This window comes from Channa argus, chromosome 1 (genome assembly GCF_033026475.1).
Source record: "Channa argus isolate prfri chromosome 1, Channa argus male v1.0, whole genome shotgun sequence".
Classification (NCBI taxonomy): Eukaryota; Metazoa; Chordata; class Actinopteri; order Anabantiformes; family Channidae; genus Channa; species Channa argus.
The window spans coordinates 47,948,333-47,971,202 of NC_090197.1; the positions used below are offsets into that span (position 1 = coordinate 47,948,333).

The following is a 22,870-nucleotide window of genomic DNA, read 5'->3' on the forward strand; positions in this document are numbered from 1 at the left end:
GACAGGGTGAATCACCAGAATAGACAGTCATGAAGGAACTGGGACAGATGGGTATATTGGCATAGAGACAGTGACATTAGGGGACCGATAATGCTGCATTGCAGAGTGAGGACATAAGAAATGATATCAAAGAAAGGGAGAATTTTTAGTTTGTCTTTTCGGTGGTGACAGTGTGTGTGTGTGTGTGTGTGTGTGTGTGTGTGTGTGTGTGTGTGTGTGTGTGTGTGTGTGTGTGTGTGTGTGTGTGTGTGTGTGTGTGTGTGTGTGTGTGTGTGTGTGTGTGTGTGTGTGTGTGTGTGTGTGTGTGTGTGTGTGTGTGTGTGTGTGTGTGTGTGTGTGTGTGTGTGTGTGTGTGTGTGTGTGTGTGTGTGTGTGTGTGTGTGTGTGTGTGTGTGTGTGTGTGTGTGTGTGTTGCTGCGTGGGTCTTTCATATTCAAATTTGTTGGATCCTTTTCCATCCCGGCAAGGGGACTATTTCATCTGGCAGCCAGCCAACCAGAAATCAATCTGTTCATTGGACAATCAATACAAACACACACACACACACAAATACAGAAACTGTGAGATGCACATACCTGTATACTACTCCTATAATTAAATGAATAAATAAGAAATGCCTGATCTGCTTACTATACACATACACAGAAAGAAATGTTTTTGATGGGAGAGCAGTGGGTGCACTAAAGCAAAGTGAGCTCTTACACAGGAGTGAGCGCAACAGTCATAAGTCATATATTCATACAGCACATACTGTAGTAAATGGCTGTAGTTGTTTCCTGAATTGATCACGTTCTAGCAATGCTGCTGATAAAGCACTACCATGTCTCTCTGCAGCTGTAAAAGGCTGCTATTTTGCGCCCATCAAATTAGTGTAATGAGTGTCATAAATACAATATACACAAACGTTTAAAAACACATCTGTTAGTTTTTACTTCTTTATGTACCGACTTGTTTCATGTTTGTTTTCGATCCATGTCAAGACATATTGCTGAGCATTAAACTAAAGCACCAACCTCACCATATGACGCATCACCATATTATGCATGTGAAACTCTACAACTTAGTTTTTAATCCATCTCATGTTTTTTTTTCTCAAAGTGACTTTGGAAACCAGTGAGTATTAAGGTAAGTTTATATCAAATCATTATACAATTACTGTTTAGTTTTATATTTTTGATTTACATCACTAGATATCTGTTTTCACTTTGATAAGAAAGGCCAAATTAAATTGACCATAATTTGTGTTTTTTTTTTCAATGTATGTATGTTAAGGATGTAAACTTTTATTCAAATTTCAAACATGATTTTTGGAAAAAGTGACAGCTGTAATATTTGTTCCTCAGTAGAAAGTGAACATACTCAAGCTTATGTTTACTTATTCTGTTATTCTGGACTAAACCTTTATATACACACACTTGTTTCTGTGCAAATCACAAGGTTCAAAGTTCAAAAGTGACAAGCACAGACTCTGAATCCCTTACAGCTCTGTTCTTGGCATACTGTTGTTTCAGTGACAACTATCTTTGATCCTCACTCTAGTAAACTTAGTTATTGGTTGGTGAACTCTATCCTTAAACCAGTGTCATGTTAGTTGGTTTGACATAACTACCTATATTTTCAATTCTGTCTCGCGCAAAAAGCACATCAGATGTAATGTAAATAAGGTACCAAGTGAACCTTGCTGATCGGGCATTGTAGGTTCAATCCTGCACCTCCAGCCTCCCCCTTCATCAGTGTTGCTGATGACACTAAATCTCATAAAGGACAATGATGAGTCAGCCTACAGGATTGCTGTGTCACAACTGGCCTCATGACACTAGACATGGTTGTGAAATGCTCAACCTCACACCCCTCACTGTTAAAACAGTGAGGCTGTTGAACTTCCTGGGTACCACCATCACTGGTGATGAAAGCTCATCAGGATAAGCAGAGAGATATGTCTACCACATAGTCACCACATACATAATCTTCTCATGTGAAAAGCCAGAACTGTCAAAGTACAGGAGCAGGTGTCCATTAAACGGCCCAAAGCCAGAGCAGAGAACAGGATGACAGGAATATTATTAGGTCTGACACTTCTTGCACAGTGCCTCTTCACATAGCTCCTGTTTAGCTTTATCAGATTGGGGACTACTAGACAACTGAACAGCTTTTTCTCCAAGGACTGTCACTCTCCTCAACACCACGCATGGCCCCACCCATCCACCGCCCCGCTCACAAACACAAAACTGAATAATGACAGCATAATGACAGTAGCATATCTTGCTTATGCTTGATGGGCTTGATTCACTAAAGGTTTGCATGTACACAAACTTGCAAATTTGAACTTGATAATGTGTAAATCATTTATGACTCCTCATTTGTATTATATAGGGTGGACAAAACATTAGAACCACCACCACCTGCTATGAACTTAATAATAAACACATAGTAGAATTATCACCTTTCTGACGTTTTCACCTTAAAAACTAAGAGAGTATAACCTTGTAAAATTTTAATTCACGCAGGATAGCGCTCGAGTACCTAACGAAGTGGGCAGTGAGCACATGACACATAATAAACACTTTCTGCAAAAGGAGATAATTTTACATAAAGATACTTTATTGGGTTATACTGTACATACATCTCTGGATATATTAATTACTTATATAATACCAAGAAGTCCAAAATAATAACTATATTTATAAAACTAAGCAGATTTACTACTCTTAACTTTTAAAAACATAAAGGTCTTTAATAATAGTAATAGTAATAGTAATAGTAATACGAGTTCCTTTCTTGTTTCGTCATTCACCAAATTAAAACACATGGAGTGAAGAGGTTACGATTAAGGATAAATTCATACATGTATTTGTTCCATTTGAGCAACTGTTTGTATGCAGTAAGTAATAAGTCACATTTTACACACTTCCAAGCATCCAGCGTTTTAAAAATGACACATGATAAACGTCCATCAACTATTCTGCTTTTAGCCGAAGAAAGAAAAGAAAAGAGAAAAGCTGTCATGAAATATAGAAGCAGTAATGGATCCTTAATAGTGGTTTTAGACACATTTTCGACACAAACCTAAAATTCTTTTTTGCTGTATAACTCAGCAAGTCATTTCTTGTTAAATCTTGACCTTGAATCTGCTGCAGCTGAGCAATTTCTGTTCCTACTTCTGTGAGAGCAAAGCACAAAAGCACAAGCAGCGTGTATGTGGGAGTATTTATTCATTAAGTCTTAGAAGTTTCCACTAACCCACACACAGCAAACACAGCTTTAGTTTCATAAACTCAAAATATGCTTCTGCTTCTTAAAAACCTCAGAATGCGCACAGTGAGGAAAATATTAATTTCAAAGTGTTTGATTGAATAAAACTGTAGCAGCTGTTGATTTCACTGGTTTTAACTGTTTTCTGTAGGATTTTGTAGGTCTAGCTAATTGCTAATAATGAACTGCTAATTCATTATTATTATAAACAAACATGTTCTAAAAACTAGGCTTTTAAGATTTTAAGAGATTTTCTGTGCCGATTCTGTGCCGGCTTTGCGTGGACATATGTGCTTTGACCTGCACTGACAGTTATTTAACTTCTGCTTTAACAAATTTAGAAACTAATTAGTGCATGTAAATGTTCCAAACTGTGCAACACCAAACTACCCTCATATTGAGACAAGACACAGATGTAAGATTGATAAATAAAACAAAACAAAAAACAATTTAACTTGCTCTCTATGGTTTTAGTTTAGGGTATAAATGTACATAAAGCCTTTTAAACATTCTTCTGACTTCCCTATATTAAAACATTTCTCTGCTTCTAGCTAAAAAACTCCTCCAGATGACCTCACCTGGAAGAGTTTTTAAACATTTGGAGTTCAGATGATGTCATCTGGAGGAGCTCTGGAAAAGCAGGTTGACCGTGATTACAAACTCAATAGTATGAGCAACGGGATGACCTGAACAGAAGGCTCCTTTCAATTGATGTCATCTGGAGGCATTTTTCAGCAAGAAGTAGAGAGATATTTTAATATAGTGAAGTCAGAGGGAAGTTTAATGGCATTTATGTACATGTACTACTCAAGCTAGAACCAAAAGAAGCAAGTTTAAATTCAGTGAAGGTGTCCTTTAATTTAGTCCCACATTGTTTAGAAAATCTAAAGAAGTCACAGGATTATTTTATTTTATCCCCATTCATGAGTGCACATGCTTCATGGGCTTAAACATACGGAAGCATGAGGAACATCCTGGTCATTTTAAAGGCTAGAATCTGGAAGAATGAGGATTGTTTTCAGTGTATGATAAATACACAATGTGAATATGTCTCATTGCTGACAGAACAAGCTTTAAAGTTTTGTTTAATGCTGGCTATGTTTGATTGGCAGACGCTTCAAAAGTATCATTTGATGCTATATGTGCAATCTGAAAACACTGTCAGAAGTTGAATACCAGCAATTTCAACAAAATCGTCATGAGTAGTTGTGAGACCCCTGTTGAATGTCCTCATAATTTTGCAGTAATATTTCATAAAGTGTCAAGTATAGTCCCAGGGATACATTATTGTAGAAAAGGAATGTTTGCTTGGAAGTTTTTCTGGCTGGTTAAGAGGAGGAACCCTGTAAGGACCACAAAAAAAATACTTTTTCTGTTTGGAATAATTGTTAGTACAAAACAATGAAGTACAGAACAAATACTGCCTGTAGTTGCAAGTGATAATACTGTTTTGTTTTTTGTTTTTTTGTTCACATTTTTGGCCTTGGGCATCACCATCTAGAAAACATTAAATCAAGTTGCTGGTTGATTTCTATAAAATGCTGCCAAGGGTCATCCATGACTGGATACCTGGGAGTGTGGTGAAAGACAAGCACACTGAGTCATGATTTAGTACTATAACACTGTTGGTAGAGAGACAAATCATGGCAAAAAAGTTGAATGAGGGTCAGAAAATGGGGACTTAGGTGCTTCTGAGCCATAAGGATGTGTTTTTTTTACTTTACTGCATAACCACAAACATTGTGCACTAGGCTGTGGGAAATATCAAAACACAGCTGGCCTACAGTAAATTCAATAATGTGCCAGCAAACCACCCGAGTGTCACAGTCCCCATTTTTGGACTCTCTCTTCTTTAGAGTTCATGTTCTGTTTTACTTTATTTTGTTATCACTTATTATTATTCCTGCCCTCCTTTAAAGAGTGATTTTGAGTTTTGTTTTTGTTAATAAACCCCCTTTTTCATACTTAAAACCTCCCCTTGCCGTCTCCTCCTTTCGGGTCCTGCTACAATTTAATATACACTTTGAAAAGTGTAACACTGAGAGGACACACATGGAAAACTGGAGCTGCTGCTGCTGCTCTGCTACTCACAGTACATCTGTGTAAACTCTCATAACTGTATCATCATGAAAAAAGACAGGTAGGAACTAATTATTCTAATAGCAACAGTTGTTCAGTTAGAAGTTGACAACAGGTTGGAACACCTACTCTGAGGAGCGGTACCGACAGCAGCTGGTAATGGCTGCCTCCCAGGATTTGCCAGGAGAACTTTAGGAAAACCGGGAGAGCAAATAGTGTAATAATGTCTCCAACAAGAATGAGACTGATGGCAATGATGTGCCCACATGAGACACCCCTCACAATGCCTGGCAGGAATAGTCAGCCAGGCTTATGCTGTTTGCTTTCTGCAAAGCTGCAATCGTGCTGGTGTAGCTGCAGTTGTAGTTTCTCTACAATGCCACCTGACTAAGTATGATATATTTATACGGTTCTCAAAAAATGCACTATGCCACAGGGCTAGGCTAAAATATTTGACTAATACTTTAACAGGCTTGTTGCATAGTGACAGGCAGCTCAGAAACTGTCTCGAAAAAACACGAAATCTGACTATCAAAAGGGTCATAAATGGCAAAGGAAGGATGTGTTTGGCCCGTTGCAGTGTCATGTGAACACTAAACGGATCTCCAAGGTGGTCTGTTAAAGCGACGAGGACAAGAGCTGCAGGTAGACTAACCTCTGAAGGTAGCAGAAGTGTATGGGCTTGGTTTGACCTTTTGCAGACCTCCATGTCAAATGCTACATTCCAGAAACTTAATGCTTTAAGTGACCTATTGATATCTATGAGCACAGTACTCCTGCCATTCAATGGCTAAACTAAGACACTTGTCCTCGCTTTGCAGTTTTCCCAAAGTAAAGTGACACGTGTTGCTTATTTCAGGAACAACTGACCGTGTCGTCCTCCCCTGTCACTGTCATTCTGTCTGTGGATGTGATGATACAGATGACACAGTAAACAGCTTTGTTGTGGTTCTCACTGTTGGCACACATTAACAGAGCATCTGCGTTGCAATGTCATTTGTCAGGAGTGTGTGCTCACACACTGGAAGCTGCTAGACAGAAAGTGTGTTACAGACCAATCAACTGATCGTTGCTGATGGTCAAAGGCAGACAATTTCTCTCTCAGAAGAGCTGAGTGTGGGGCTCGCGTGGTCTAAGAACATGTTCTGCAAAACAGGGACTGAACACAAGAACCAACATCCAAATTTAGCATTCCATCCAGTGGAGGTTGTAGAGCCCCAGTCGCATCAGGCTTTAGGAAGGTGGTGAGCTGTTGGGTAAGCTAGTAGGAAGAAGGGGGGAATTCTGTTTTCTCCTTCCCATGGGGCTCAAATTCAAATTGCCAACATCTACTTTTAGGCAGTTATTTTTATAGTTGTTTAAATAGTCACCAGTCACTAATCTTGGAAAATGTAGAGTGTGTGTGTCCATAAGCATTAATGTGGTGAAGTTATCTTGCGCTGATGACATGTTGCGGAGAAGACTGAGGTCTTGGTGCATAGTGCCTGTTGCAGTTAACAAGAGAGAATCTGGGATGGAGCTGAGCAATGCTGTGACCTGTTGGGTCTGTGATAGTTGCAGAAGAGTAAGAATCAAGGTCAGGGCCTCAGATGGGAAGTAGAGATATCATTCTTTGTCACAGTCAGTTCACTTAGTCCAGAGTTGTTTGATATGGGGAGTGATGGACTAGCTGAGTAGCTTCATGCCTCAATGCGCAAAGGCACTCTGGCTGGTGGTGGAACAAATTTCAGTGCTTTCTGACCATGTCAACATTAACATGCAACTGCTTAAGCATGTATCAGCATAGAAATACCAGGCTTGTGACACAGTTTAAAGAATGGGATGCAAAGCAGCAACCAATCTTCTGAAGCGTTCCACTGTAGCAGTTATGGCCACACTGAAAAGCTTCCAGGAGGTATCGTAATATATGCACCATAAAACAAAACATAATGTCCTTTATAAAATACCAGTCTTTCTCAACCAAGGGGTGTGGGATTTAGCTGCCAATCTGCAAAAGCTTTAAGTGCAGCTCCACTGTTGTTTGCTAAAAAAGAAAAACCTCCTTCCTTGCCATGTTTAGTTTACTCTGCAGTGAATCATATTTATTTCATTATTAACAAGAGACTTATCCTCTATTGTGTCCAGTAATATGCCCAGTGATGTGCCTCAAATAGTATTTGGTCTTCTTTTGGAGTTACATACATTAACTTCAGCGCACAAATATAGACAGCAGCCATTTTTCCACAGGTCCTGCTGGATGTAGCTAATTAATCTGGAGTTTTCTGGTCTGTCTTCCTGTTTCTTGGGAAAGAGCTTTCACCAGTCACTCTGGGCTGAGGGTAATATGCTACAATTTAGACAAGACAATACACATTCCTGTCACCTGTGGCAGGTATTGTAGAAGCTTGTCGCTTCCTGAAGAACAATTACGCAACTTATTGATTAGAGACTCTAAAATAATCCCCATTTAAATATATAGATTAGCACAACATACAGCTTAATACACAACTTTAATCAGGATGCTGGAGTAATTTAAATATAATGTATCAATAGAGTAAGATTACAAAAAACTTGCTAATATTTGTAATAAATTAGTAGCATTTATAAAATCAGTTTGACAATAAAAACCTCAGAGTGCTTACCTGGTGAAAATATTAAAATAATATGAGGCAGCAGCAGCATTAAGACTGTCATTTAAAACTAACCAGTTACATTTGTTGGATAAATAAATATGGCGTAAATGTATGTTTCTGCCTGCATCGATCGTCAAGGAAAGTCTGCTTTAGTGCAGGCCAGTACAATCATCCCCTTTTGTGCAAACAACGCGCTCAGTGGAACTGTGTGAACAGGTTTCATGAGCAGTAAGGGATTCTCAACTTTTGAGGTGTTGGAGATTTTCTGTTTTTTGATGCCCTGCTAGAGTGATTTTACTATGACTAAAACGTGACTGTAAATAACAAAATAGAAAAAATATTCGCTTGGTTCAGTTGCAATAAATTGGAATTTTCCCTATTGGTCTTGAAGTTAAAACCACTCGGCACGTAGTTTTGTGCTTTAATTTCAAGTTTGACTGAACGTAGTTACAATCACATGCTCTGTGTTCAGTTTGAAAGTAATCTTGGGGCAATAACCTTCAGTGCTAGCAAGAGACGTTACTCTTCATATACAGCTTTTTCCACACAAAGTCTCTGCCTGTTTAAAGAGGTAGGGCTATTTTGTTGGCAACAAAAAAAGAATTTCAGCTGTCTCATTCCTTTTCCTCTTTTCTGTTTTGGCAATGCAGGGATGAGCTTCAGCACATCCAAACAATGACTTTAATTCTTCACTGGTGGTCCACAGGAAATGCATAGCAGCAGCGGCAGCAGCAGCAAATAGGAAAGAAGGAGTGTTCAAGTGTTTCCAGTAATTTGCCACTTTGTCACCTTGTTTCACATATCTGCTCCCTCACCCTCCGCTGGCTGATTTGGAGTTTCATAAAAATTTCTCTATGATAGACTCATCCTTCCATCCATTCATCCTGCTAGTAACTCATTTTCTCTCTCTCGGGTGGGGGTTGTAGCAGCAGCATTTGATCCTGGGGTGTGTCAAGGTCAGGGGGCATCAAAGCTAAAGGACAAGAAGGAGACAAAGCAATGATTATATTTGGGAACATATCTGTGTGTGTGTGTGTGTGTGTGTGTGTACGCTCTCAGATCTTTGAGCACAGTCCATTACCAAGATTTTAAATGGATAAGCTAAAATTGATCAAACATAGAAATCAGATAACATATTATAGTATCACTTCTGAAAGGAATTCAGAAGTGAGGATGGGTGTGAAGTTCACGAATGTGAAAATTCAACTTTATTTGACATTTATTTTGTCTACAGAAAAGACTGTAGACAAAAGACTGCAATGGCAAATAGCTAAACAAAACAACAACAAAAAAAGGTTTCTCAATGTAAAATTTAAAAATAAAGGGGATTTTATTATATACGTAAGATATTTACATTTAAATTTTGTTTAAATTATATATTTATAAAAAATTCTAGCAAATTTTGAATATTTTGCCTAACTAATAGTTGAACACCTTAAAAATCAATAATGGATAAATCAATAATAATTAATCAGATGTAACAAGAGCAGGTTTTAATTAAGTTAGTAAACAAAACAATAAAACAAAAAGCCTGTAACTTCTAAAACTGTCATTCTTGTCCCTGTGCCCTCATATTCTAGGAAAACATGTCCAACAGTGGGCACTGCCACTAGCATTTCAGTCAGTCTTCATTTCTGAAGGAGAAATGTTAGGGGTTTAGTGAGGGTCCCACGATGTTGTGATTAGTGCTGACGATGACAGCAAGTCCGGGACCAAGTTGCACTTTGGTCAATAAGATCAGACAGCACAGTGGCAACTGCCCAGCGCTGTTCCAAGACTGTCTCTGAATATGTTTCATCTTTTGCGTGACAGATAACTATGAAAAATCCATCACTAATTGACAAATGCAAAGTCTGCACAATGCATTGAACAGTTACCATATTATTTTCCATATTCAATGCAATATTTTTTTTTGCATTTTCATGGACAAAGGCTCTCACTTGACCTGTTAGCCCCCACGTCTGCGCAGCCTACTTCAACGTTTCACCTAAGTTGTTTGCTGTAAGTCTGACTTGTATGGCTCTGGTTGGCAGACTTCGTCGACGCAGTGGCTTATAACTGTCATACTGTCGGCTCAGAATAAATGTGATTTAAACTCCTCTCTCTGTTTGTTGTATCCTTTTTCAGTGTGGCTAGTAATTGAACCTCTTCAGGGGATTTCATAGAATGAATTAATGTAGTTCCAGAACTCAAAAAATCCTGGGGCCAGCTCTTTTTGAAATGAATCTTTCTTTTTTCAATGATAAAAAAAGGACATACATTTGTTGAGAGGTAGTGATCAACTGTAGTCATGCACTGTAAATCTTGGGTCGAAACATTTTAGGTGACAAAGTATTGATACGGTAAGTACTTTAAGACAGTATTGCAGTATTTATACTGAGCACTTTTAGTGTATAGGGTGGTCTTTGTTTTGAACTCCTCAACCTGCCTCTCTATTTCCCATTGACTGCTTCCTCCTGCATTGTGCCAGTAGTCTGAATTGCAAGTATGCCCTCTTGTGGGCACAGCTTTAAGATATGTGCACCCACTCACCCCTTTAGCCATTTACCCAGTGGGCACTCATAGTATTGCATAAAGAAAATACAGCCTAAGGGCCCAAACATGCTCGCTGCAAAGAATTGCCGCCATTGTACATGACATCCACTACACTGTTTGTTTCCAGAGTTTTATGGAAATGACCAGCAAGAACTAGGCCCAAGTTGGGGCCCTCAAGCTGGCTATGATGCCAGAATTGTGAGTTGGGCTGAAAAACTCTGCCCAACTCGCATAAGCAAAAGCTTCTGCAGGCAGCAGGAACCAAGCTTAAGAAGCATTTGGATTTTGATAGTAATATCAAACCTGATGTGGGTGTGGGTGGCAGCAGCAATGGGCCACACTGCAAACGCAAACCTGTAACCTACAAAACTTTTGTGGCTCAAACACCAGGCAAGATATTTATCATCTAAGTGACTGGGAGCCAGTTCTCCTGAACACATCCGTTGTGTTGATATAAGCGGATGGCAGCCATGACATGACATCCTTTCACATTGAAGCGGCTTCCTGTGGCCCAGGAGAGACTACTGGCCCTAGTCACTACTACCTACTACATGTCTGACTCACTATTATTTTAGAAAGTAGAGACTAAAACAAAGCTAAATGGAAAAAAATTAATTTATTTTAAACTTATTTTCTTCATTTGTTTGCGTGTGTGTGTGAGCGAGACTCACCTGTCCCACAGCTTTACACTCCTACAGGTGTTGGTGCAGCAGCCAGCAGATACCAGAGCTGCAAAAGAATGGACAGAAATAACCAATGAGCCGATCCAAGCCAGAACCCAAAAGCGAAAGGTAAGAATGCAGGTGTTTGTGTTGACTTTAAAACAGTGGCTCTTGGTTTATTCCTCCATTCCTGTCTTCCTCCTGTTACAAAGACAGCTTGTGTCTAACTTTTTATGTTTACATAGAAATATACAGCTCATGATGCAGTAATGCTGCAGTTTCATCAGGAAAAGAGACAGTCACTCCAAAAAAGATACAAATTTATTTGTGGAAAAAGTGGCCAAGCATCAGGCAGGAAGTTAAAGGTTTTTAACACTGCTTATAGCACAGAAGAAAGTTATTTCATGTCACTGTTGAAAATTATACAGTTGCAGAAACAGTGTTGACCAGCATCAGATACTTAGCAGAAATTATTATGGTAAAAAGCTAAAATCTAAGATAGGTAAGATAACATGTATGAAACAGTAATGTAATCTAATCACGACCCACGTTAGAGAGACAATCTATGGTTCTAATTCATCACATCATCTGACAAAGTCATCATAAAGACAGAGTTACGACAGCAGTTGTGTGATAGATCAGACTTACAGTAAAACTAGCGTTCACCAAGAAGCAGACAATGGCTGTTGGCTAAAAGCAGAATTGCCAATTTGATTTTATGCTGCTTCAGAGTAAAAACACACGACATTCCTGAGACCACCTCACTAGTAGGGCACCACAAACATGCTGCACTGTAAAAGTAAGACACTTTAAATGCCTACATGTTTACTATACTGTAGCTTTAAGCTGCAGAAAAGGACGTTAAAACTCATTCTTGCCATATTGACATGACACCTGCACTTTGTTTTTGTGGTGCTCAGCAGTCATGAAAATTGTTACAAGTCTGCGCATGATTGACACAACTTGGCAACTTAACAGACAGGTTTTAAGTTCTTGTGGAAAAAGGTACATATAATCTGACTGTCTCATGCATAGTATACATCAGCGCAATGTTGTAATTTGTTATGTATCTTTAGTGATGATGTCTTTAATCCTGCAGCTGTTTCCTCCACCATGGTCAAACTAGAGCCCTGCTGTATGTGCAGTACAATTCCAAGTGACCATGTAACTGAGCAGATGGAGAAAGAAAGAGAAGCTTATTGCTGAATGGGGTCATTTGTCAACTCTCAAATTCAGCGTCTGTGTGTGTGTCTTCTCTTTTTATTGTCTTATTTCTGCACACGGACATTGTTCTCTCGTTGACCTGCTTGCACCTTTGGTTGGGTTCCAGTAGTCCAGGCTCAGAATGCGCCCCCACTCCACACACACACACACACAAACCCATACACACACACAAGGACAGGCCTCTGGGCTGGTTCACAGCTGTGTGCTCTGGTTCGCTTCAGTGCACCTTGCTGTGTGTGTCACAGAGAGTGACACACACAGGAAGACAGCTGAAGGGAAAGTGTGTGTGTTTGTCTCGTGCTGTTAAAAAAAATATAGTAATAGTGTCGAGAGAAAGATAGAAACACAGCTTTTACTATCACTTGTTTCTTCTAAGAATGACATTTGAAACAAAACCCATAAAAACAAGTCATTATGGAGACCTGAGGTATTACCAATAGGCAGACAACACTAAAAAGCATAATCTATTAGCATTAACCTTATAGTTAAATGGACTAAAGTATTTGTTCCATAATTTTTTTGTTTTTTAGGGAATAGAGAGAACAGAAACTGGAAATCTCTTTGAACGAGAGAACTGGCCTTTAGTCTGTCGTCAAAGGACACACACTCTCACATACACACACAACAGGAGGTTGAGGGATAGAGCGGAAGCTTCCTGAATTTAAAGAGTCTAATTTCTGCGTTGCACAATCATAGCCGACCCCCCCACTCACACATGCACTGAAGGTGAATATTCAGCATATATTTGAATTCATAAAACACAAAGCAGGTTTAGAGCAAACACCTGGACACTTGTGTTTTTCATGTGTACACTTTTACAAAGAAATTATAATTGTGTTTATTTGTGTGTGTGTGTGTGTGTGTGTGACAGAGTGTGTGATGGTCAGCGTTCTAGAATACTCCATTAATATTCAACACATTTCTTTGTTTCAATAATAGGAAAAAAGGGCTGCAAAGCTGACTGGAGATGAATTGCCAGGGAAACAGCTGTTGGCCTAGTTAGCAGACCTGCCCTTAACAAAGAACCTCTGATCTCACACGCACTCACAAATTTATATTACACAAGCTTGTGCACAATCACATACACACAGTAGCATACACTTGCCTACACTTGCACAAGCTGTCAGCCTCAGCTGAACTTTGCCAGAGACCTTTGCAGACCTCCCTGGCCATTAGCATTGCATGAAGGTGTTATTTTGTGCATATGTGGGCCTGCATTTGTTAATCTGTGTGTGTGTGTGTGTGTGTTTGTGTGTGTCACTGATTTCACTCGGCCATTGAGTCAACACTTGTTTTTTTTCCTGCCCTATATTCCTAAACTCTTACGACCTTCATGACCTACTCCCTCAGAAAAAGAGAGGCATCACATGTGAAACATTAAATTTAAAATTTAAAAAATCCCCAGTTTTAACAGCCAACATCATGAAATGTGGGGCTGTGAAAGAGAAAATAGTTCAGTTTCAGCTAATTGAGATGCTGTAGATGGAATCGTTTTGGCCTAATTAGGTCTGGTATAGAATATGGTTACTGCTAGGAAATCTATTCCATCCTCAGGAAATGACTAATCAAATATCATATTCAAAAAACGTTCAAAACACATAACCTCCAGTGAGCAAAACCATGATGCCACAGTACCTAAAATGATTTCTAGGTGAGGATGTCATTCAAGAAGCTTGTACCTCCCTTTATGTACAGTTTTTGTCTTCCCCAAATGGTATTTGTGTTCCCGTGATCTGGTTACATCTTCTTGCCAGGCAACCAAAATTAATTACTCCAGCCAGCCAGGCAATTACTGGCAGAAGGTTATCATTCTGATTAATATTTCTCCAAATTTTATCGGTGCTCATTTCTTACACAAGGCACACCTGCAAGGCTCTTTCAGCCAGTAGCAGTCTTTATTTACCAGTTGGGTACTATTGTACAGAAAAGTATAAAGCTTGTTATGCCTGCACAGCCATTTAAAAATGCGCGTGAGGTTGTACGCGAACTGAAATTTCTTGTCATGAGATGCAGAGACAGGTTGACTATCCTGCTGAATACTAAAGACTGAAAGACCTCACAACAAGGAAGAAGAAAATTCTTGGACTGTTTCACCCAGTGTCAGTATATGTAATACAAATAAAAATGAGCACTATACAATTCTAGAAATCACTTCCTCTTTCTTTCTCTTATTTATCTGTCCTCCTTGGATATGAGCCATGCCTGATAAACTGCTGTGATGCTTTTTCCCCTCAGTACCTGCTGGGTACTGTAAATAGGCTTTGTTGAGATTGAATTACACTGAAGTAACAAAAAAGTAGCTGTGAAGCATAAATTACTGTATATCACACTGCTGTTCTGCTGTATCTTAGCTTTGTTAATGTCGGGTATTCGGTAGTAAAATCCATAGCTGTCTGATTTATTAACTCTACTTTACGTAATTAGTTAAACTCAATTACTCAAAATTCTTCTAATGAGTTTTCATCGATTGTTTGTGAAAGAAGGTAATTTAAAACAAAAAGGACATTAGCAACAATGGGGGAATGACACCACTAAACCAAAAGCGGGAAGCAATTCATATAAAGGTGCTTAGTCTCACAGAAAAACGAGTTGGCAAGTATTAACAGGGTGAAAGAATCCAGGACCTGCTACAACAGCTAGATTGAGGACTTGTGCTGGATAGAGGAAGTCCAGCACAGGTGCTACCATTCTTAAGTCCTGTGCTAACATGGGTCCAGTGGATTTAGCAAAGTCCTTTTTTTTAAAATTTTGTTTTGCATTGTAATATGTCGTATCAATACGGCTGTCAAAAATGGGTTAGCTTAGAGCTACTAGTACTTTATTTCGATTAAGCCGAGACACAGATACCTGGTTGAGGGCTGCTGTTAAATTAAAGGCTAAAATACTGTCACTTGTAATAGGAAATTTTAACTTGCTCAATAACAAGCTTGACAAGAAAGAGGCCTGGCTTCCAAATACGAGGGAATACTGTGTGTAAATACTGAAAGATATTCTGTGTCATTCATTGACTCAAAGCTCATAACTGACCAAAAACCTTAAAGCCTTAACTACAACTAAGAACTGAGGAAGATGGCAAAGAAGGATAAACCTTTATGAACCATAACTGGCACTAAGGATAAATATATGAAAGCAAGAACTGAGGATTAGATGAGAAAGTAGAACACATACAAAGTAGAAAGCACCGCTTCTGCAAGAAGTATGAGTTACAGATAATGCTGAACCTTAATTTGTATTTTATACATGGCTTCTAAAGAGCTTTCAGAAAAATATGCCTCATTTTTAAGAAAAAGTTAAATTTGGACTAAGATTAAATTAGTGACACCTCTTACTGAACTTATTTAGCTTTCATACTGTATTTCTGAAGCTACAGTGAAATAGAGTCAGGTTCATAAATTTGTTAACAATAAGAAGTTTTTTTTTTGGAGCATTTGGCCTCTTGACACCACCACATTGCATTTGAAGTAAAACACCACAAATGTGAGCACTTTCAGCTCTAATTCAAAGGGTTGGACAAACACGTGGCATTAAGAATTCTGGAATTACAATCATTTTTGTACACACACACACGCACATACATTTTAAGTAGCTCATTACCGAACTAACATAATTACAAACAATCCTTACAAACAGTCTTTAATACTGTTGCAGTCAATGACTGCTGGGAGTCTGGATCCCATGGACATGACCAAATGCTGAGTTTGCTCCCTTGAGAGACTTTTCCAAACCATAACTGCAGCCTTCAGCTGCTGCTTGTCAGTAAGTGAAAAGCTGCTTTACTGGGTTGAGATCAGGTAACTGACTTCTTGGCCTTGGGAAACTCTTAGGTAGCTTTTGCTGTACATCTGTTTCAGAATTTGGTTACAGCCCTACACTTCAGAGCTCATCTTGCTACTTTTATCAGCAGTCAGATCGTCAATAAACACCAGTGACACGGTTCCTTCTGACCAGAAGTTATTCTTGGTTTCATCAGTCTAAATAATCTTATTCCACAAGTGTTACCAGTGGTTTGTGCCTTTTTGTGAAGCCTCTATATTTAATCATACAGCCACCTCTTGACTACAGACTTTGACATTGACAAGCATCTGCAAGAGTCTTTTTTAACTTGGCTGGATGTTGTGAAAGGTTCTTCTTCACTATCAATAGAATTCTGCAGTAAACCACTTCAGTTGTCTTCTATGGTCTTTCAGGGCTTTTGCTGTTGCTAAACTCCACAGACATTTCCTTCTTCAGATAATTACTTCTTTTTCAAACTTGGCCACTCGCAATGCTTTTGCTTTTTTCTGATATTTTCATTTTGTCCTTTTCACCTAATGATCGCCTCCTTTACTTGCACAAACACCTATTTGGACCTCACTCCAATAAGAGTTCACTGAACAGCTACTTAACAGTCAGAACCACTTCCAGGACTGTTATCTGCGTACGTAGGCATAAAGTACAGGTGAAACAGGCCATTTGTTTTATTATTTAGGAGACAGCAAAAAAGTGTGTGTGTGTTTGTGTAAAAATGGCTGTAATTCCTGATTGGTAAAGCCCTCTTTATGTCAAACCCATTGAAATAAAAACCGCTCGAAACCTAAAAATCTGGGCTTTGCTCACATGAAGAGTGTTTCAATTAAAATGTAACCTGGTGGAGGCCAAATGCCAAGTCACTTATCAATGTTCCAATATTTATTAACCTTATTGCAGAAAATATTAATTTTATTGCCTGCAGCCAGAATTCCAGCTCAATCCAACTTCTTAAGGAAACTACTGAACTTCTTATTTTTACAGTTTTCTTCAAAGAATCTCACTCTCAGCAACTAAGAAAAAACAAAGAAAAATGTAATAGTTTTTTTTTTTTTTTCATAAGTGATATGGAATATAAATGCACCACTTGAGCTTTAGTACAACATTTCTATCCACCATTGTTTCCTTGTAACAGCTGAGTCAGGGATCCTGTACCCACCTCAAATACAAAGCTATATCCCATGGCCTCAGCTGTAATATAGCAGGCTTCCACTTAGCACTATAGGAAGCATTACTGCTGCTAAACACCCCCAATACAACAACGACACAGTCACACTAAAACGTCATATAATTATCAGTTTTAACGAAGCAGTAAATACAATAGCATTTAACTACAACCTGCAAAATAAAACCATAAAATGTACATTCCCAATTTGTTATGCATTGTATCATCATCAGCTCATTTTTCCCAACATTCCGCAAGGAGTGTGTGTAATTTTTGAATTCAGAACACTGCAGGGGACTGTGTACAGGCTCAATACTAAGAGGTGTAGGGAAGGGATAGACCGAAATTATCTTTATGAATGTTCTTGTTGTTCTTTCTGGGTGGAGAGTTTTTGGAAAATGGACAAGCTAGAGCAGGGGTCTCAAACTCAAATTACCTAGGTCTGGGTGAGGCTGGGCCGTATCAGGTATTCCACAAAAAAAGCTTTGTTACAAAAATCTTATCTTCTCAAACATCACTACTAACAGTTATTTATTTTCAATGGGTTCTTCTGAACATGAACATGAACATGAATGGTTCTTCTGAACAATGGCTTCTTTTGCCTACTTCTTGCTGCCAGAGACCTGGCAGCGCTTCCTCTCACATAGCTGAGCCACATTTTGCTTGTGGGAGGAAGCATTTGAGACCCTCAGTATGGCTTGAAGATGATCTTCAGTAAGTCTGGACCTGTACTTGGACTTATTAAAGTTCAAGTTAGAGAAAAACTTTTTGCACAAATAAGTGCTTCCAAAAAGACACATGGTCCGCTTGAACATTCGGCAAAGCTCAGGGGAGCGAGGGGTCAATTCTCTCAAAGATTGCCCAAGCTTGTCTGCTTTTCCACTCACCTCCCTGAACTTGGCTTTGAGGTCAGAGTTGCACTGCAGGTCAATGAGCTCCATTTGAAGCACATTAAAGAAGAAGGGGTCATGTCTTTCATGATGACATGAACATCTTAACTTTTGTAGATGGTAAAAAGTACCAGGATAGTGAGCACAAAAAAAGGCGACTGCTACCAGGCTGTTCATTCTCAGCTGGGACAGTGGGACACCATTATTTATTTATTGCATCGTCAATGGAACATCGGCCGGTAACATTGACTTTGTCCAGCTCGAATTCAAACATGCTCATTTCAAACACAGTAAGAAGTAGTAATTCTATGACGGTTATGTGATGTTACACGGGCGCCTCCATGCCTGTGTAATGTTTCTCTGATTGCACGAAGCCCGGCCGATGGCCCACACCCGGGAGCCATATACTCCACTGTGATTGGTAGGTTCGTTCAGCTCCAGCTTGCACAAAAAAGGAACCTTGTGCCATTCATATAAAACTCGCGGGTCAACTAACATTAAACTTTCATATCATCCTATTCATCCTATTTCATTCTATTCAATTTGATTTCAATTAACAAAAATCATGACAACTTGAAAATGTAAAAACTAGAAAAATCTCGACAGAATCTTTAACACTAGGGTTCTGCAACATAAACTCTGGTCAAATTTAAAAAAAGAAGCTACAAAACTATTGAGTAAACTTAAGCCCCTTTCACAAATGCAATGGAATCCTGACATTCTCCAGACTTTGTCCGGAGGGGATGTATGTGTGAATGCAAATGTCAGCAAATGCTTGAATGAGATGCTCCCGACATTATCTGGACTTTTGTTGTGGGTATTTAAAGCGAGCAAATGGGCGAGTTAATGATGTTTTGATTCCTTGACTCTTTTTTTTTTCTTAAATGCATGGCTCCTATTTGCTGTAAACAAATGACGCTCGTGCTCGGTGACTCTGCACAGAAATCAAGAGTTTGTCCCATGAGGACACTTCTCACTTGGACAATCTCCTGCTGTGTGCAAGGTTGAATTCTCCTGACATTGTCCGGAGAGGGAGGGGTTGAGACAGGCTATGGGTGGTCAGGAGGTGCTTCCAGATCACCGGACCACTACAGCTAATGTGATCAGGGAGACCTTGCACATTAGACAGGCCTCATCCTTGCCTGTTTTTAAATTCTTCCTTAAAACTTGTTTTCATTGGCCTTTGAGAGTCTGAGTTGTTGACATTATTTTATCTGTTCGTTATTTTACTCTTTTTGTTATTTATTGTTATCTGTTTATTGCACACATTTTATGCTATTCTATACTTCTTCTTTTATGTTTTAACCTGTACAGCACTTTGGTAAATCTAGTTGTTTTAAAGCGCTTAAAGTTATTTAGTGTGTCATTCTGAAAGTGGAAAGGGGACAAGGAGACTTGGTGTTGGAACAAGGAAGTTCCGAAGTGCATGCTGGGAAAGAGGTTAGCTATGAAGTAGGACACTGAGAGGACTACAGAGAGTACACAGAGTACAGGGAGATGCAGTGTAAGGTGAAGGTAGAGGTGGCAAAGCCCAAACAAAGGTCATATGAGGACTTGTATGTTAGGTTGGACTCTAAAGAGGGAGAGGTAGATTTGTACAGGTTGGCCAGACAAAGAGATAGAGATGGGAAGGATGTGCAGCAGGTTAGGGTGATTAAAGATAAGGATGGAAATGTATTGACAGGTGCCAGGAGTGTGATGGGAAGATGGAAGGAGTACTTTGAAGAGTTGATGAACGAGGAAAATGAAAGGGAACGATGAGTAGAAGAGGTGACTGGTGTGGAGCAGGAAGTAGCAAAGATTAGTAAGAGTGAAGTGAGGAGGGCGTTGAAGAGGATGAAGAGTGGAAAGGCAGTTGGTCCTGATGACATACCTGTGGAGGTATGGAAGTGTCTAGGAGAGGTGGCAGTAGAGTTTCTGACTAGTTTGTTTAACAAGATCTTGGAGAGTGAGAGGATGCTGAGGACTGGAGGAGAAGTGTACTGGTGCCCATTTTTAAGAACAAGGGAGATGTGTTGAGCTAGAGTAGTGGAAGCTCGGCTAAGGGCAGAGGTTTGCATTTGCGAGAAACAACATGGTTGCATGCCTGATTTTTGCAGACCACATTGTGTAGTGAGAGCAGGGAATAGATGGAAAAAATCTAGAGAGATGGAGGTCTGCTCTGGAAAGCAGAGGAAGGCACAGCAATACAGAATACATGTGTGTGAATGAGAGGGACCCAAGTGGAACAGTGAGGTTACAGGGAGCAGAGGTGAAGAAGATGCAGGACTTTAAGTACTTAGGGTCAACGGTTCAGAGCAAAGGAGAGTGTGGAAAAGAGGTGAAGAGCCGAGTGCAGGCAGGTTGGAACGGGTGGAGAAATGTGTCAGGTGTGTTGTGTGATAAAAGAGTATCACCGAGTATGAAAGGAAAGGTGTTCAAGACGTTGGTGAGACCAGAGATGTTGTTCGGCTTAGAGACAGTGGCACTGAAGAAAGGACAGGAGGCAGAGCTGGAGGTAGCAGAGCTTAAGATGTTGAGGTTTTCTTTGGGAGAGACGAGGATGGACAGGATCAGGAATGAGGACATCAGAGGGACAGCTCATGTTAGATGTTAGAGGCCAGATTGAGGTGGTTTGGACATGTACAGAGGACAGATTGTGAACATATTGGTAGAAGGATGCTGATTCGCTGAGGTGAGCCCTGAAAGGGAAGAGCTGTGAATGAAGCACTGCACACTCTAAAGGACTCTACATGTCCCTGCTTAATCAAACTTTACCCTAACTGAAGCTGGACTTTGCTGGATGGCCAATCAGATTATAGGGGTGGTTGGTGGCTCCCCCGTGCATAACCCCTGCATGACTTAACATCCAGAGGACATCGCTAGACACCTTTAAGCTATTTCTTTTTTTTTTGCTTTTGCATGCCTGAGAAGTTAACTTCTGAGTTGCATTGAGATAGAAATCCATCACAACTTGGGGTCATTAAAAGGGGCAGTACTAACAATTGTCACTGTGGGCATCACTCACCCGCCTAGTCTGCATCTCTGAAAGAGTGAAGGGGGTCTGAAAACTCTTTGATTTCACTATATATGCATGTGGAGAAACTGACACACTAATCAATGATTAACTGGTGTTAAAGGAGTAAATATCTATATCTCTAACTAACTGGTGCCCTACAACCAGGATAAATTATTGATTATTGTGCATGTTTGCTATATGATAAATGGTCTGCACATGCGCTTTTCTACCTATCGACACCCAAAGTGCTTTATACTGTTTCTTATTCACCCATTTACACTCACAGTCACACAAAAATGGGGGAGCTGCTATGCAGGTGCCCAACACTCGCCGGGAGCAACTAAGTTTGGGTTCAGTGTCTTGCTCAAGGACACGTCGACATGTGACCGTAGGTGCCAGGGACTGAGTCAGCAACTGGGGGATTGGTGGACGACGTCTACCTTTCTGCACCACAGTTGCCCCTGCTACAGATGTCCATACTCTAATATTGGATCACTTAGGGTTTAGGTTAGGGGGTTAAGATTAGTTAGATTCTACAACTCTGAACAAACAGTGTGACAAGTATATCTGACATTCCAAATCAGCACGACACCTCTCTGATGTGAACCTCCCTTATGTTAATATATTTTTCTGTGGTTTTTTAAAAGACGTAATGTTGGTTGTGACTATCACAATGGATTTGCTGAAACCTGATGTGTTTTTTTAGCTAGTTGCTGTATAGATGAACAGCGCTGCTGTACAGCTGGAAGCTGGTTGATGGATTTTTCTTCTGCAGGGCTCTGAGGCTCTGCAGTGTAATATTTCCTATAAGCATTGCATACTGCAAAAAAACATTACACATGATCGATGACCACACATATCAAACTCCTGGCACTTGCAGAGTTAATTGCTCTTCCCAAATAAAAAAATACTAAATAATGATTATAAAATTAAATTCTTCATGTTTTAAACCCTGGGTTCAAGAAGTTATACCATCCACTGGGTGAACAAAACGCATTTTAATCAAACTTAACACACTTAATGTAAAGGCTTAAAATACCATATAGGAGTGGTTTAAAAAAAAACTGCATTTATTAACAGTTTAATCAAGTGAACTTTATAAGCCACACAAATTAATTTCCCCCATCCCCTCTGTCATTTTGAAGCTATTTTTTATCTTTGTTTTATATTTGTGATTTGTGTCTGTTACTTTCAATGTCTTACATCTAAAATTTTATCTGCATCAGTTTTATTTGTATTCGTGTTTGAGTACAGCAACTTGGCCAACTGTGTTGTTTTAAGGTGCTTTATAAATAAAGTTAAATTGGATTTCAAATCACAACTCTGCTGTCAAAAAGCAGCTGTTTGTAGGTTGCATGTGTGAAGCTTCACTGTGAACCTTTCACAAGAGTTGAGCAACTGTCAATTGTGAGCTACTTAAAATGAATATACCACCTTGAGAGAGCTCACACATACACACACACACACACACACACACACTGAAATCCCTTTACCCGTCTCTAAATTTTTAAATGTTTTTAATCGCCTCTCACTTCACTCACCTCTATTTCTCAAAGGAGCGATTGTGTGTCTGAATGTGTGTTTATGTGCGGCGCCTCTATCCTACCTACAGTACACACCCTGGAGAATTGCATCACCCACATCCCCCTGCTTACACACACACACAG

The 22,870-nt window shown here is 39.5% G+C and overlaps 1 protein-coding gene across 3 annotated transcripts in view; it reads right to left on the reverse strand.

Annotated features, from left to right (window-relative positions):
• Positions 1 to 2,580: 2,580 nt before the first annotated feature.
• Positions 2,581 to 22,870, reverse strand: part of LOC137140220 (coiled-coil domain-containing protein 85A-like) — a 31,505-nt gene continuing 11,215 nt past the window's right edge. For 2 of the 3 annotated variants that reach the window (XM_067528447.1, XM_067528438.1), the window contains exons 3-4: positions 11,150 to 11,207; positions 2,581 to 8,916 (exon numbers count right to left, since the gene is read on the reverse strand). In XM_067528447.1, coding sequence (XP_067384548.1) covers positions 11,163 to 11,207 — 45 coding nt within the window. In that variant the 3' untranslated portion in view covers positions 2,581 to 8,916; positions 11,150 to 11,162. The remainder of the gene's footprint in view (positions 8,917 to 11,149; positions 11,208 to 22,870) is intronic. The other variant, XM_067528427.1, reaches the window with a different exon arrangement.